Source organism: Mytilus californianus, unplaced genomic scaffold (genome assembly GCF_021869535.1).
Source record: "Mytilus californianus isolate M0D057914Y unplaced genomic scaffold, xbMytCali1.0.p SCAF_35, whole genome shotgun sequence".
Classification (NCBI taxonomy): domain Eukaryota; kingdom Metazoa; phylum Mollusca; class Bivalvia; order Mytilida; family Mytilidae; genus Mytilus; species Mytilus californianus.
This window is the reverse complement of record NW_026262685.1, coordinates 1,020,320-1,038,179: the sequence shown is the minus strand read 5'-3', so window position 1 is coordinate 1,038,179 and position 17,860 is coordinate 1,020,320. Positions and strand designations below refer to the sequence as shown.

The following is a 17,860-nucleotide window of genomic DNA, read 5'->3' as shown; positions in this document are numbered from 1 at the left end:
ATCCAAGGTTAGGTGAGCGCTCACAAACATGTTTAACCTCGTGTGCCTATTCCTAGTCAGGAGCATGTACTTCAGTGGTTGTCGTTGGTTCCTGTATGTCATATTTTGTTTATCGTAAATTGTTTTGTTATAAATTAGGCCGTTAGTTTTCTGGTTTAAATTGTTTCACATTTTTCATGTCGTGGGCTTTTATAGACGACTGTAAATTGGTTTTTCTCTTTGTTGAAGGCCACACGGTGGCCTATAATTGCTTATATCCACTTCATTTGAACTCTAATGGTGGATAGCTGTCTCATTGGCAATTATACCAATCTCCTTATTTTTATATGTTTACCTTTACACATGCTTATGATGACTTGAAATTTGACTTGATTATTTGAAATCAGTTTAGAGACAAAATGATGATGACATCTTGTCTGACATTTTCATGTCTCCAAAAAGAGAAGCGAAAGATGCCAAAGGGTATTTACATGTAACTATCATTGGATGATGTATCCAATTTTCTATCAACAGCACTGTTATGTCACTAAAATGTATAACCGAAGCAAAATGAAGTACAATTATATATAGCATTATAGTTTTCCTGTATAAATTTAAAGCGTCGTATAAAAAACTCCAAATCAATACATGTATGATTTTCAAAATATTTAATTCAAAGTTTAGCTGTCATGACACTACTTTATATTGTTGATCTCAGTCAATGTCATTAAATAGTTCGTTTCGCTTAACTTCAAGAGCTGTTTTTATATCGTCTTCATTCTTCATCAGTTCTTTCTGCAAAAGAAAAATGAATAAATAGTCTCAATGTTAAAAATAAGACATTTAAATCTTGTAATCAAATCCAAGACTCGCAAGACTATAGACTTAAAACTAAATCAGGTGAAAAATGCAAGTTTTTTGTTACGGTTTAAAGGGGAAAAAATGAATGTGATGATTTCATACTCTATAATTAATATCTATACAAATAGCGAGTTTGGCCGACTAAATGGCTCATCTTGGATCCTACAGAATTATTAAGACTAAGATGCATTTTTTGTGTTACAAATATACATGCACGTATCTATTTAGTTTCAAGATAATCGACAATAATGCAAATATGGAGAATAACTCCTTTTAAGCTTTTGTTGTATACGTTTAGAGTTCGTCTTTCTCTCTTTTGTTGTTGTTGACACCTACATCTGTTTCTCTGTTCTGTATTTAATTTTTTGTTTGTGTATTGCCCTATTCGTTCTCATATTGTATTCTCATTTACCTTGCACAGCAGTTTGATTTAATAATTTTTTATTAAACAACTTAAACTAGAATTCAATATTCCAAGGCCACTCACACAAAAGGAATATTGTCAATGATCTAAGATTATTCCCCTGTAAAGAATCTCCTACCTGTAATACAAACAAATTTGACTACTTACATCTCTCTCTTTTAAATGTCTGCCATTTTTTAACTTGCTTTTTAATTCTGCAATGTATTTCAACTGTTTTTGTAGTTCTTCTTCAGATTCTTGCAAGTATGCTTCCACTTTATCGTCAATTGGTATTGGATCATGTACGTGACGCGTCAAATCTTCATGTCGAGTTGGTTTTACATTATATGCAATTGGCCCACCAATACTAAAGCCAAGGAAAAAGTAAACTTCTTCCTCCGACAGAAACTCTTTCTTCCCTGTACGTATTTTTCGTATATCAATATGTTCCGACGAAGTTGATTTTTCATTCATAAATCGAATACCGTATTTTCCCTCATAAAATTTCAAGTATCCCTTCAGTCGTTTCAAATTATGTTTTTCTCCAAAATTTTCCCACATAGCATTATTGAACTGCGATTCAGCATTATCCTTAAAGAATATGTTTAATCTGTGACAAAGAGAACTGAAACCTCGACCGTTTGTCAGAAAGAACTGTGGTGTCGGCTGAGTTACATTTCTTTCTTCTTTCACAAATACGTATTTAAAGTCTCGAGATCTTCCTTTGTTAATCTCACGATTACGATGCAAAAAACGTAGGCTTTCATAAAACAAACCGTCATCATATTCAATATTAATTTGGTTTGATGGCCACAACAGTATGCAGATAAAAAAATATGCTATGTTCTCATTACCTCGCTTCATTTTGATTATTTGTTTACAATACTCTAAGATTATCTTCGTGGAATCTCTTTTCTCTCCACCGAGAAGTCCTAATATGATATTAACAGATACTAAGTTTGCTAAGTCTTTTGGTGTTCTGTCACTTATCTTCGTTAAATGTGTTTTGATTTCAATGCACTTTTTTATTGCATCCGAAGAACTAAAACATTTCGATTTGGTTTTCAGTTGACGTAATATGTCACAAATATTCATGTAAGAGTTTCCTCCTAGATTTATTAAGCATCTCCTGTGCCAAACATTAAGAACCTCGGGCATGTTCGACTGGGGAACCTCATTTGCGTTCGCCCCAAAGAAAGACCTAAAATCATTGAATAGATTTGGATAATGGTATTGTAAATTTCTGTACAACCTATGTTCTCTTGAAATTTTGGTAAACGAGCTCATACTATCATGGGCATAGAACGTGGTATTGAAACAAAGGCACTGCTCAACAATTGCAAAGGCCTTTTCTCCTTCACTAGAAAATCTTAGAAATTTTGGTCGGAATTTAAACCATTCTTCAAGTTCACTTGCGGAATACGCTTCCTCTGTGATGAACCTCATGATGTCTACCTCCGGTGAAAATTGAACTTTGTTGGTAATGAATTTTAAGCAGTTAATGATTGTTTTGAAGACACCCGTAATAGGATATAATATATGATCTGCACTCCCAGTACGTGACCAACTTGCTTCTATAAAATGGTCTAACGCATCTAAAATCAATGCAATATGTTCAGTTGCATCCGATGGAGCGATACACTCAATCTTTTTAGTTTCATGATTAAAACGCTCATCAAGGACAATTGCAAGGGTGTGATGACAGAATCCATTAGCCGTTTTACCAATTGACATGTCGACAGCTTGTTTTGCCCATGATATACCAGTCTGAAAATCTTTGTTTCTCGCGCAAAGTCTAGCCAATGTTTGAGCAATATAGCTATCTTTCATTTTCTCAAATCCTTTCATCAATACATCTCTTGCGTTTTTCCATGACTCGTTATTGCGAATGTCGTCAACTAAAGGGGAAAACTGGGTTGTTTTGTCGTCGTTATATTCTTCCTTTAGTCGACGAACAAGCATTTCTCTAGTGAAATCTATAATCATTTCCCGCCCATGAGACGGACTTTGCAATATAGAACAATTTAAGAATCTTAATGTCAAAGAACTCAAACTTTCGTTTTTGTTTTCAAGTATTTGATACAACACTGCATCAGCTAAAGCGGGATGTGCCATTCTAATTTGCATTCCACTGGCTGTTTCTTTCTGTTCCACTATGAGAAACATTTTTAAAGTGCTTGATATGTTTTTCTCCCAAAATATTGTTTTAGTTAGTTTTGAACCCATTAAAGCATCACAGCATTCTAATGGAATAAAAACATTAGGTCCTCTTCTAGAAAACTGAGCATATGCTGATACTAAGGACGTATACTCTAAAAGCTCAAATTCGTTTGACTTAATGTCAATATGCGTCAGAAACTGTTTTATTGTATTTTTTATATATTCCTGATTAAACCCTTCTCTAAGAATCATAAATGAAAGAAGGTATTCTGGTTGGTATTCCGCACCTTTCTGTTCTAACTTTTCATATTTTCTGTCCATCCAATGAATTTCCAATTCTGTTAATTTTTGTTTCAACTGTTCAACAATATGACCACTGTGACTAAGTGGAGCGAAGTGTTCGAAAGGTTGTTCGTCAATTTCGTTTTCTCTTTGACAAACGAGAAAACAACAAATTAACCCATCCTGTATGGGATTAGACCTATATTCGATATGAACCTGACGAATCAAATCTTCGAATGTCATATCAGACTGTGGAAGTTCATCTATTAATAACAGTAGTGGTCTTGCATTATTTAGTTCTTTGTGTTGCCACAAGGATATTACATTTTTCGCTGTCCTCTCTGTAATTTTTGTAATAATTGCGCACCGATAGTCCTTATGGAATGCCCACAACATATTGCGACCAAGTGTTGTACCACCTGCTCCTGGTTCATGTGCAATTATAGCAGTTGCAATAATTTTCTTATCTCTTTCATTTGATGGAGACTGTTTTAAAATGCTTCCGACAGACGATTTCAAACGATCAAAACAATGTCGTTTTAATACATGGGATTCAAAATAAAAATTAAACCATTCTACTTTCTCCCCTCTGTAAAACTGATGCTCCACTTCTGATGCAAATTCCTCTTCTTCTTTTAATGATTTGAACTTTTTATTTTCGCATTGTTTTGCACTTAATATATTGAACTCAGTTAGTGTTTCCACAAATTTTTCGTCAGCAGGAACATATGCTCCAGCAGATGTTGTCAGAAAAATAGTTTCCTGGTCTTCATTTCCAGTTATTTCTAGAACAGTGGAATTCACATGTTCCCATGTCATACTTTTCCCTGATACACTTCTCTCTTTTATTTCTTCTTCCATACCCCTGCACTCGGTTATAAATCTTTTAAGGGTTACTTCTGTGGCAATTATTGCTATTTGCTCCCAACCAAATCTCACTACAATTTCCCTAAATGTTTCGACTATCCCATCTAGATTATTTGAAAAAAGTAGAATAATAACCAAGGCTCTACCTTTTGGGATAATTTCTTTTTGGCTATAAAATATAACTGCATCTCGTATTCCTGCTGAATACAAATTTGTCCAATTGGTTCCACGTGTACAAGGTTTAGATGGTTTGATATCTGATCTTCCGTTGCTAAAAATCCATACAGTTTTCATATCATGTGGCATTCCAAGTTTGTTTGCAAGATCAAGTTTGTTTCCCGAAAATTCGAGAAAAATTTCCTCATCTTGAAGAATTGAATTTTCCTTATTACCAAAAGCTGCACATAAACCATTTATGTTTGATTCATCATCAAAATCAAAAACAGCATGGAAATCCACAAATTTTATAAACTTTAAACATCTTAACCAGTGCTCGTTTTCCTTTTGTTCATCTGTTGGTTTGTTCAAAACTAATATAGGCCATATCGATTTATCTAGTTTATTTGAACCCTTACACAGGTGCTTTCTTAACTTGTCCATAGGCGTTTCAATTGGATCAGTAACCTGACTTGGGAGCATCTGTTTTTCATCTTCAAACCGTTTTGCAACAACATCAACTAGTTCAGTTTGAACAAAGAGCCTCTCTTCCTGGTTTTTTTTCTTTACAGTTCCAGTTTTCTCACGAACAAATAGAGTGAATTCAGTCTCAATGTCCTTTGATGTAATTAGTTTGCTCCTATTTACCTTAAAAAAGAGATCTTTGCATAATGTTGAGGAAGGCTCAATGTCAATTTCTATAACATATCTTGGACTAGATGGCATTCGTGTCACTACTTTGACGAATACTGGGTTTCCTATACACTTTGAAGCTGTTCGAGAGCAGTGAATGTCAAAACATTTTGATATTGCAATCCGCAATGAATCGGTAAATTCAGCTATAAAATCACCTGGAATATCATGCACTGGAACGCCTACAACTTCTCCATGTGCAAAACCGCCTTTACAGTCCTTGTTTCCATGCGAATCCCCAATGCCAAACATTATTGTACCATTTTTTCTTGCATTAAGGCAACCCCCTGCAAACCGAATTATTTCTTTGTTACAAAATTCCAAGGTTCGTAAACTACCTTTAGAAATCAAACTTTCAGGAACGAATTTATATTCGTAACATTGAAACGAAACTGCTCCGTCGTGTTCTGCGGTTGAAATTCTCCACCCTTCTGAATATTGAATTTCTGTTGAGTCGCTTTTGAACACGCGCTGAATTTGTATGCCTTGGCACCGCAATGAAATAGTCTGGTTGTTTTGTGTCTCGTCTTTAGGCTTTGGGACAAATTCAGTTATATCAGGATCGCTCGAAAATGTTGAATTGTTTCGCTTTATGGTATCTCTCGAGTGTTTAGAAATATTCAAACTGCTTTCCTTGATTTGCTTACTCTCTTTTTGCGTGTTTTCAGAACAATTTGTAGGAATTCTTTTCAACTGAAAACCATGAGAGTAATCATCAGGGTCAAATATCCAATAATCGCGGTCGGGTTCAAATGTAAAATGAAAAGATTGAGGTTTACCACCTTTCTTCGGTATTGGCTTTTCAATAACAGCACTGTAACAATGTATGCTTTTAGCAAACACGTTCTTACTTATTAAGAGAAAAACGTTTCCTGAATCTGCTAGGTCCTCTATCTTCTTTTCTGCTAAATATCTCAATTTAGCTTTATTCGTTGAAAGAGAAATGGGTTTCTTGTTAAAAAGAAGAGAGTCCTCTTTTTGAGCAATTTCAAATAATTCTTTGTCAGATTTTATAAAATGGTTATGCCATGTTTGAATATTTTTTCTTATACGATCCCATAATGATGCACTCAACCTTTCGTCATAGTTCTCAGCATTTTCACTTGCATCTGTTAGTATAAGAAACAGAGCTTTCTTTTCCAAAGTATTACGATTTTTCCAGTCACTGTGGATAATTTTCAAATTACAAGCCTTGAGATTAGAGTGAGAGTTACACGTTTTCAGATGAAGTATATTTCTAATATACGAGTCCCATTCCTTAGCAATTTCACAGCTATCTACTTGCCCACTTGTATGATCTTCCAAGTGTTTTGATATTGTTGTAGTTTCCTTTTTACCTTCATCTTTGAATGCTACTTTTTTATATTGATCATGGGAACTGAGTTGAGATACTGTTGGTACTGGTAATGAGCGTTTAATATCTTCCACTTGTTCATCTCGTCTTGCTATTACTCTTTTGCATATCACCCCAAATTTATCTGGTCTATTCAAATCTATCTGGAACTCCTTTGAATTATCATATGAAAGGAAAACTATGCCATCAATTTCTTCTTCTTTGATGAGTTTACATATTTCGTCAACATCTGCATTTTGAACAGATACTGCCTCTCTGACAAATTTCTGCACATCATCAACATTCCATTTTGCCATCTCATACTGTAACAGTTGTTCAATGTGTTTGTTATTTCTTAGGCACAACAAAATCTTTCGTCCTACTCCTATAGGAATTTTCAGGTCTGATTTTAATTCGTGTACTCCGGAATCTAAATATGCAAACAACGTTTTTCCATCTATGTACTGAAAATCAGGAACGTTCTGTATGTAGTCTTCCGTTAAACCAACTCGTTTCATTAGCCATTCTTGTACTTCATGTTCTGAACTTGCACGAGATACAGCGATTATTTCATCTGAAATTGTAATAAAATTAAATATAAAAATAAAGTTTTTGTAAAATATTCGTTAATATATTACGACAAATAAATTATCACAAATATATAACATCTGATAACAGAAGGTTATTAAGCTGCTAGGTCGAGATAATAGGATTTCATGGACACTAATTCTTCTTGACCTACATGTGCAAGGTGATGCTTAAAGTTTTGTGTACGTATGAACATTCTGATACACGAACACAGCTACCATGTTTCCCGTTCGAAACTCTGAATGCAGGATATAGCACTAAAAATATTACTTTTATAACTGAAAGAAAACTCGATCAAACCTTATAACATGTGACTTGCAAAAACGCTTATAAACACAACTAAACCACCCGTTTATTGTTACTATAAGAAAGAATTTCTCCACAAATAATCTGAATCACATTATAGTTTACATGATCTGGATAATTTAGATTAGAATATATCCATTAATTATACAAGTTGAATGAAAACGTAGCAAGTTGGATCAAAAGGAAAGTAAAAAGATTGTAGAAAATAACAGGAATAACAATTTGTTGCAGAATAATTAATCCATGATCGGTATTAAGCTTTGTATTTTGTGGTTATTGCATTATACAGATACAGGATTGTATAAATAACAATAGTGAATGTGTTTAAATCAATTTTGACCTGTTTATTTAAGAATCATAATTTGTAGAAAAGACTTGTTTATTACATTCATGGTGTACTTTTGAAAATGTACACACTTTAAAAAAATATTTTCATAAGATGAGGACGAAGAAAAATTAATATAAAAATCAATACACTAGTGAATAAATTGTTAAAGGGGCATTAGCTGTGAAATTCATGTTCACCGATTTGACTCAAATTCTAATATTTGATTTATAACATACTAAAACGTATATCCAAATTACAAAAAGTCTTAAATAAACAATTAACAATGCTCGGACTTGATATGTATCAACATTTCGTGTGTATTTTTGTCTAGACGTCATCCAATTTACCATCGAGATGACCTCCGAAGACTGCCGCCGGTCATATAACCCGAAGAAGAAAACCAACGAAAAAATCAATTTTATCTGTCCTAGTTTCTAGGGTACAGATTAGTCCTAATTTTTCTGATTGTTTCCTGTATTTTAAATATGCTTTGTTTGATCGTATATTACATGTATTTATGTGTGTATTTTTTAAATGTTATATATTCTATGTGTAAATATATTATGAGGAGAAGACTTATTTAAGTTGAAAAAAAAAATGTCCAAAACGTTTGTTGATCAAACTAAATCTCAACTACTGTCTACTCTTACACAAAATAAAATGAAAATAAATGTGAATCTTGATGTTCGTCATAAAGTCCATTCTAGCTTGGAAATCGTAAATCGAAGTCCTAACTTAAACATGTTGGAAATAAAGTTAAAAAAAAATTAAATTGGAAATTAAAAATAAAAAAATAAACTCCTTATTCCTTTAGTTAGTTTTTTCTTGATCAGAATTCATACAGATACATTTTTTCTAACTACTAACAAAGGAGGGAGACTAAAGTAACCAGGATGTACCAATGTGTATTGCAATTAAATTTGCTAGTATTAAATCTTAATTTTTCATGTGTCTTTTTTAGACTTTAGAATTAGAAAGTGCTATGATTTTTCTTTTTCCTTAGACCTACTAGTATATCGTACCTTTTTCAACTCTTTACTAACCTAACATTCCTCCTTTGCCCTTGATACCGATGAACAAGCTATCATACGGCTTCACCCTGGAAAGAACAGACGAACTCAGTATACGACCATAAAACCATATCAGTATATCATCTTCTGGAATATGCTCTATTTGGCTTAAACGTTTTTTCAGATTTTCCATACTTTGAAATAGTAATGATACAAGTACTATTTCTCCATTGAGTTTCTTTACATAAACAGGAACTGTGTCTGTATTGTCTGATTTCTGATGTTTCATAATAGAAGTTGAAGTATGTTTGAAACTTTCCTCCGTTTTTATTATATCAAAATCTGGATCGTGTTCAGTTAACTTTGAATGAATGAAAAATCTTTCTTGTCTATTCTGTGCATTTTTCTGCAACGAAAGAAATGTAATAGCTAAAACTAACTACATGCAAAATTTCAATGACAAAATTTAATATCGTAAATCTGTTGGAAAATTTTAAATTTGGAATTTACTACTGAGATCAGCTGAACTGCCTCTGCAGATAAAACGGAGAAAAATACCTAGTTTGTCAGCATTTATATACACAGAAGCATACTATTGAAATAATTGAAATTTAACTACTGTAACATATTTAATAACTTTTGTCAACATTCTCTAGGAAATGGATAAAGGAAAGATAGTTTAAAAGATTAGAGCGTTATGTGATCTTTCCTGCTTCACTCGTTTGTCAGTCTAAAAAATCATTTGAACTGAATGGAAGGCATTATTTACTTTGTAAAATCAGTTCACACGGTAGATATAGTGTCCAGTTTGATTCGTGTTTTTTTTTCGACTGAATTGATCGGGTTTTTAGAGTGTGACCGGGTTTTTTCGTGTGAATATGATGCAAAAAATAAACAAACAGACATTTTTCTGCTAAGACGTGACGACGAAGCTCAAAATAAATAAAGAGGTATTCTAGTATATTAATATAAAGTTATCATCAATCACGCATTACTTGAAGTTATACACGTTTAATTTATCCTTAGACAGTTTTTATTCAAAAATGTGAAATAAAGCCATTTTGATACACATACAAATGTAAAAATAAAGAAAAATGCGGTCATAGAATCTATATATCCTTAAATTCACAGACGCTTTACAGAAATACCAGTATCTCGGCGATTAAATCATTTTTAGATTAAATTAATTTGCATATATCCGGTTTTTTTCTCGATTGTCTAGGTTTCAACAATATCCACGTGTATATACAATTGTATCTCTCGATCTAAATCGTCGCAAGTATATAAAAAATAGGAATACATTAAAGTCCTATAAGACTTAAAATTTAAAAGTTGAATATGTTTTATATATTTGAATGGCTAAGTTTAACTATACAACACGTGTACATGGACTTTCTTTTAAAAGAATATCCTTCATCTTTATATCATAATCTTCAGACATGTATTACTACTGAATTATTGTCTTCCTGTACTCTAATTCGCCGGTATTTTTTCCGTATGCAGCGACCTTAACCACGAGACCTTTCGTTAGTACTTCAGAATTCGCACAGCTCAAGTGCGAAAAAAAAACCGTGATGAAAGAAAATATATAAAAATATAAATAAACGTGGAAATGAGATAATGTTAATTGATTCTAATAGAAAAAAAAAACTATACACAAAATCATTTAATAACTGTAATGAAAAAGTTTAGTTCACATATAGAAACGCATGTATAAAAAAAAATGAAAAATCGTTCTATTACGTGTCTATCATTTACTTATTTTCCACGGTCGATTATATGTTATTGATTCGTCAAAAATGTAAAAAAATCGTGCATAGAGGACTTAGTTTAGTATATACACATGCATAATTGGTTCAATAATATCCTTAACAATATGATTTCAAGAAACTCGTTTCATTTGACTTTTAAAAAAAATCAAATATCTGGAATTAACAAATCCATGCAGTTTTGCTATCCGATAAAAGTTACACGCATCAATTTATTCAACACGGCGGGTATTATACTATCTTCAGGAGCACGTGAGTCCCCCCTCCCCCGTTTTGGAAGGGTTCAAGTTGCCGCAGTTAGGCTTTAGTATTCTGTATGTTATTGTTCGACGTTTTGTCGTTTTTAGCTACTTTAAATTTATAGAAATTATGATTTTTATTGCCCCCTTGTTCTCCTCTTTTCTTTACATTTGACAAGAATTTAATTTTCTAACATTCTGATGCTTTTTGGTTTTTTTTCAGGAATTTCATTAAACTCGTAAATATTTGTTGTACTTGGTATTCTATTTTATTTTAATTTGTTTCAAATAATTTTTAAGTGTGCGACAAATAGTACATAAGAAATTAACATTAATAATAACAAGCTCAAAAAAAAGCAAGCATAACAAAGAATGAGTCTCATGTCTTTAGTCCTATTGGCCATTATTGTTCCAGGCTGCGGGGTTGCTAACTTCGTTCCAAGAAATTGGCACAGGCGCTTGGTATATGATACAGAAATTTTTTTTTATTTTTTTGTTGTTGATTAAAATATTCAATTTTCCATATTTATACTACATATCTATCACTACTGCGCATGTCTCACCTAGTTTCGAGTGATTTTACCAACTTTGAGACAAACCCCCATTTTACTATCCACACTAAGAAACAAAAGGGCAACTAACTCGACGCCATCTTGCGTGCTATAAATAAATAATAAAATTGACCTACCTGGATTCCCCATCGATTTTTATGGAAAACATGCCTTTCTCGCAGTCCGATCGCAGACGTCGTTTCTATTCATCAAATTGCTACTGTTCGTAACATTTTTAGTCCATCACAAGCATATAATAAAAAGATTTTCACTATTTTCACTAAATTCAAATTCACGTGCCCGGAAGTTTACTGTTAATATTCAGGGGAAGTTACTTTTTCCCGAACTTTTGTTAAAGGGAAGTAATATTTTCCCGGAATTTTTCGGAACATCTCTGGTAGGTCAATTTTATTATTTATTTAAAGCACGCAAGATGGCGTCGAGTTAGTTGCCTTTTTGTTTCTTAGTGTGGATAGTAAAATGGGGGTTTGTCTCAAAGTTGGTAAAATCACTCGAAACTAGGTGAGACATGCGCAGTAGTGATAGATATGTAGTATAAATATGGAAAATTGAATATTTTAATCAACAACAAAAAAATTAAAAAAAATTTCTGTATCATATACCCAAGCGCCTGTGGGAAATGGGGCACCGGTCAGGAAGAATTGTTTTAAAATGTAATCAAATATCACTTACCGGTTTAAACAACCAGTTCTTACTGTCCCCAGATGATTATCCTTATTGAATATGCATATCCCAAAGTAATATATTACCGTTTTTACACTTTTATTTCGGGTAAGAGACTTTCGAATGTTTCGGTTTTCGTCTCTTACTTTCCTTTGTACAATGTATCCCGGAACTCATCTAATTTCCCGTGTTTTCATGTGGAGTTATCCTTCTTGAGCTGAAGACCACACAGATGTCGTTGTATTGTAACTTCCGTTGATCGAAGTTGAATGCAGAAAAAAACAGCAACATCGCCGGCGAAAAAATGAAATAAAAGTGTTAAAACGGTATTATATTACTTTGGGATATGCATATTCAATAAGGATAATCATCTGGGGACAGTAAGAACTGGTTGTCTAAACCAGTAAGTGATATTTGATAACATTTTAAAACAATTCTTCCCAACCGGTGCCCGAATTCCTTGGAACGAAGTTAGCAACCTTTCGCTTCGCTCTATAGTCGAGTGGCACGTTGATAGTAAACATGTATATTTAGAGTAAACATATGGTATTTTGGTATACACATGGTACAAATAAGTGATATATATTGTAAAATCGAGGGTTTATGATAATAAGGGGAAGGGACTATGGGGGGCTCAAAACAGGATCCTGTCTTCAAGCACCTATGGCTGGGCTATGCTAAAATGTATTCAAAGAAAGTTGGCATTACATCGAAAAGGGAGAGGGTGAGCGCTTACTAACATGTTAAATCCTGCCACATTCTATATGTGCCTTTCCCAAGTCAGGAGTCTCCAATTCAGCTGTTGTATTTGGTTGCTGTTTATTTTATCTTTATTTCATTGATTGCTTCGTCCATCATCAGGTCGTTGGTTTTTTTTTTTTTTTTTTTTTTTTTTTTGAATTGTTTCATATTTCAACACGTAGGGACCTTTTATAGCTGACTATACTTTATGGGTTTTGCTCATTGTTGATAGCTTTCCCAATCAACAGTTTTTTATTTACTCTTTGACAAACTTTTTTATTGTACGTCTGAAATAATTTTGAACACAATAATGACTATACTATCGCTATTTAAAAGAAAAAACGTTCAAAATGTTCTGTACATTAAGTTCATTAACCGCCCGTAACATCGCATGGGGTAGTCCCGATATTCAGAGGGGAATGTGATAATCAGAGGGAAATATGAAGTTTTGTTCATTGTCACGTGGATAGTGGCGTATGGTAAGTTAAATGAAATACATGTACCTAACACTATTCAGGATGCCACTCAATCTTTAATCAATGGCCTTCTTCAAATTATTCAAAAGGTGAGGTGTATTATAACAGGTTTCTGTATGTTTATGTACTTACTTTACTTCCGTGTATTCCTTCCTTCGATTGCCGCTTTGCCTTTAAACTTGAATTTAACTGAAATGTAGACTCCTTCCAATAAAACAGATTACATCTGATTTTATGTCTCTTTTTGTAGTTGTGTTTATGCACCTGATAGGCAGTACATACAAAGCAGGAAACATAGTTCGTATTTGCTCCCTCTTTATATTTGGCATACGTGTAGCTCTGTGTCAAAAACCTTCCCATGGTCTAAAGATAAAGAAATATTCTTTCATACATACTGATAGTGTACAAACAATTAAACGTCAATGTACCCAAATTGCACCGAGTAGGGGCCTACCTAGACTACTACCGGCAGTTATTTGACAAGTTTGACAATACAAAACAATAACACAAAAGATACTACACTACCTGTAACCTTGACATTAAACGTTCAACTGCAAATGTTACTTATTTTCCGGATGAGTAATTTAACTGATTCCCGTAAAATATTGTTAAAAGATTGCTTGTCTGTCTATTTATATTCACGTGTATGTTAATATCGGGTCATAGACCATCGGTATTCTTCAGACCAAATGGTTAGTTAGAAATATATTATAACGATTTCATGCATTGTTAGTTGTTTCTTTTGGACTTATGAAGTTATTTGTATAAATCTTTTAGTATGTCATTAATCAAACATTAGAAATTGAGTCAAATCTGTTAACATGAATTTGTCAGCTAATGCCCCTTCAATTCGTCGTTTATTTTCAAACTTTAATAGATAACACAAATCTGTTACTGAAAGCAAGGTCAAATAACTTTACTGCTGATATGAAATCATGTCGTCCTACACTCTTATTCCAGTAGGTGACCTTAGTCCATAGTATACAGCATTTTCATAATTAGTATAAGGAGACACAACCTTTTGCAATGACCAGCATACAACTGATTTAAAAAATGAAAAAAGAACCAGATGAAATTTGAACAGTATAATAAAATCTTATCAATATCGATTTAAACAAGATGGAAGATTTAAATGAACATTTCCGAACATGCTTACTGTATAACTTAAATTATGGTTAACACAGCAGATGTAAAATACAACTTTTTATTTAATTCCTGTAGGTAGAAGCATACTTTCATAATAGATTAGTCATTAGTCCACCGATCAAGATTATGAAGGAGGGGGGACTATCTAAATTCTGGCTAATTATTCAACATGTTCATTTGCATGTCATAAGTCAGAAATCTCTACAATGGTTGTCGATTGAACATCTTCATATTTTTGCTTGTTTTTATTTTGTAATTTTACGTCAAAGACAGATCTGTTTAGTTTGCTTCACAACTTTTTAGCATCGGGCGATTACGTCTTAGAGCTTGGCATACATGTATACACCTTATCGCTATTTGTCCGCCATTACTGGACATCACACAGGTTCCCGTAAAATTTTGACGTCACAATACAAAATATCTGACGCCACAATGGAAAAGTGATTGTTGTATGACGTCAATAGTTCAAGCGGGACAGATTCTCGGGTCAGCCGGGAATAGCGATAAGGTGTATTGCATAGACCCTTGTTGATTCTTAAAGACCATAAGATGTTTTTTGGTTTTTGTGACTTTGGATTATAAATCGAAATCGATGACCTATATGTAACATTCCTTTTATTCTTAACAATAAAATTCATGGATATTCACTTAGTGAATAAAATTTCAGCTATGATTTATTATTTGATAATTTGTGTAGATTCTTTTAATAAAATCTTCGCCCTAACTTCTGGATCAAAAACATTAAAACTATCTCGCGGATTTTTATAAAATTTTGCAAGCAAATGGAGCACATGGGACTGCATGTGCATATCAAAAAGGATAATAAATGTAACTATTATACTTTCGGAAATAAAGCAAATCGGTTCTGAATAAAGAAGTATAATTGTATGCGATGCACGTAAATATCGCAAAAATATAGATGAAAATAAATTTGAAGCTGGAATTTTAATGGATTTATCAAAAGCTTTCGATTGTTTGCCTAATGCTTAACATTGTTGAAATTACAAGCTTATGGTATGAAACAAACATTTACATGCATTTCTTTGTCAAAAAGTTATTTAATAGAATGCAGAAAACATGTAGTAAATTAGAAACTATGTATAAAAGAGTGATATTAGGATCAACATAGGCCCTGTATTTTATAACAATAATTCTGTTGTAGAATAACCGTAGAATGTATTGGTAACTGTATTTTTTTTCATTTATATTGTCAAAGTTTAATTGACTATTTTCATTTTACCGACTTTTGACTCCGGAGTATATAATTTTTCGACAGGTTCATTACTCTGTGGAGGGACATACTGGTACTTGGTCAATAAAGAGCAACTTAAAGAAGTAAAACACACTTACAATCCGTGCAACCATAAAGGTACACCGACGCTTGGTCCTGACCTCCTCTCTTGAAATGTGAATAGATATTGGTAGATATTGTTTAATTTAGCAAAGCAACAGTTAAAAAAACCTTCAAATGTGTATTGATGATTTGTACCTCAGGCTGGTTACATTAATGCACGTCCATTCTATTTGTGCGTATACAGTGATTTGATGAAAATCTACAATTTTGAACTTTGCATTTGCTTATAAGACGTAAACCAAACAAAGGTGAAGTGAGAGTTTTTTTGCTCCGTGTTGAAGGCCCCACTGTGACTTTGAGATGGAAAACAGCAGTTCAAGCGCTGTTCCTTTGCTTTTCGTGTGTGTGGTTTTTTTTGTTTTTTTTTTTGCTGTGCATGTACTGATTTTGTGTCATGGATGGATATCCCATATCCTTTGTTTTAAAAAAAAAAAAAAAAAATATTGAAGTTAAGTACAAGGTTCTTCGATCATTTAATAACCTACCGTTAATCAATCCCTAGACGTATCAAAGTCCCAGACAGACAGTCATCACCATAGTCAAAGGAAAAATAAACAACGGTCCACAAAAACTACACAAAGATACTAACTAAGGTATTAGATTAACATGAATGAAGTGGCGTGGTTTCAAACCACTTCCTGTTCTTGATAATATTATTAAAATTATTATACCAAATCGAGGCATATGAATAACTGTTCTATTTTTGCCAAAAATAGGATTTGATGAGGTGGAAATGACGTGTGGGAATTTTTAATATGCTGTGTTATAATAGAATGTTTTATTTTTTGAAACGCTATTATCATTTACAAAATGAAAATAGATATTACTTTTTCACTCATTTGGTCTTTTGGAAAATGTTGTTTGTGCTGTATTTAGACCCCTCTACCAAGAAATTTATTTTGCATGCACACGTATAAAAATTGCGGTTTTTATCCAACGCAATCATAGGATAGAACGTTGTTTTCAATTTAGACTTGTATATATATATATATATTTACAAACAAGTCTATATTTATATACATACACAAGCAAATAAATTTGTAAATTCGTGAATAATTTACATCTATTGAAAGACTCACAGTTAGGTTCATATGTAATATGAACATATAAAAGTTTGACTTTATCCGTCTCTTGATTATATTATTTAATTCAAAAATGTTTTATGAAATTAAAATTGCCAATAAGAGTTTTTAGAAGACTGATAGAAACGCAATTTATCCTGAAAATAGACATAGGCCTAATAATAATACAAGTAAATATGCAAATTCGTAAATCATTATGTAATACGTATGGTTTTTTAGTTTAATTAGTTTTATATATATATAAAATATATATTAGTGAAAACATTTTAAAAAGGCTGATCTATATCTGCCTTAGGTTTTTGCAGTCTGGAGTTATGAAACAGCTTCAAAACTCTCTTGCATTAAACAGTAGTTGATGTGTTGTATTGAACTGTGTATAGTTTTTTTTTAGATTCCTGCTATCCATTTTTTATGTATCTTGCAAAATATTTTAGCTTAGCTGTGTCATCTTAATGACAGGTTAAAGATACAAAAGGGACTTTCAAACTCATAAGTCGAAAATGAACTGACAATGCCATGGCAAAAAAAAGAAGAAAAACACAAAAACACAAACAATAGTATACAAAACACAACATAAAAAACTAAAGACTGTGCAACACGAAACGTCACAATGAGGCTAGCTATTAATGATTGTTTATCCATATAAACATGTAGGAAATTGACTGTCTAAGCATAATTTATACTGTCATAAAAGTATTTTGTTAGTTTATTGTGAATCATTGGGATGTGCAGGTGCTTCATAGCTTAGCGGGTTGTTGTTGCCCTATAGTATATAATCTAGATGGTTGTTATCTTCAGTGTTTTATACTATAGAATTTTCAACATTAAATTTCGAACTACACTGACAATCAA

General features: G+C 32.7%; 1 protein-coding gene across 1 annotated transcript; it reads right to left on the bottom strand.

Moving 5' to 3' along the window:
• Positions 1 to 632: 632 nt before the first annotated feature.
• Positions 633 to 16,561, bottom strand: LOC127736678 (sterile alpha motif domain-containing protein 9-like). The gene is made up of 5 exons (XM_052247253.1): positions 16,412 to 16,561; positions 13,559 to 13,789; positions 9,000 to 9,372; positions 1,412 to 7,308; positions 633 to 774 (listed from the first exon to the last, which is right to left on the bottom strand). The coding sequence occupies exons 2-5, from the start codon at positions 13,784 to 13,786 to the stop codon at positions 694 to 696; spliced, it is 6,579 nt and encodes a 2,192-aa protein (XP_052103213.1). The 5' UTR covers positions 13,787 to 13,789; positions 16,412 to 16,561; the 3' UTR covers positions 633 to 693.
• Between the last annotated feature and the right edge of the window lie 1,299 nt (positions 16,562 to 17,860).

What these genes read in the sequence shown, in the direction of transcription:
- LOC127736678 (XM_052247253.1), bottom strand. Translation starts at nt 13,786, where the DNA reads ATGGGAAGGTTTTTGACACAGAGCTACACGTATGCCAAATATAAAGAG. An exon ending in AAGGAATACACGGAAGTAAA is followed by an intron (nt 9,373 to 13,558) that starts GTAAGTACATAA and finishes CTTTCGTTGCAG; the next exon opens with AAAAATGCACAGAATAGACA. An exon ending in GACATTTAAAAGAGAGAGAT is followed by an intron (nt 775 to 1,411) that starts GTAAGTAGTCAA and finishes TTTCTTTTGCAG; the next exon opens with AAAGAACTGATGAAGAATGA.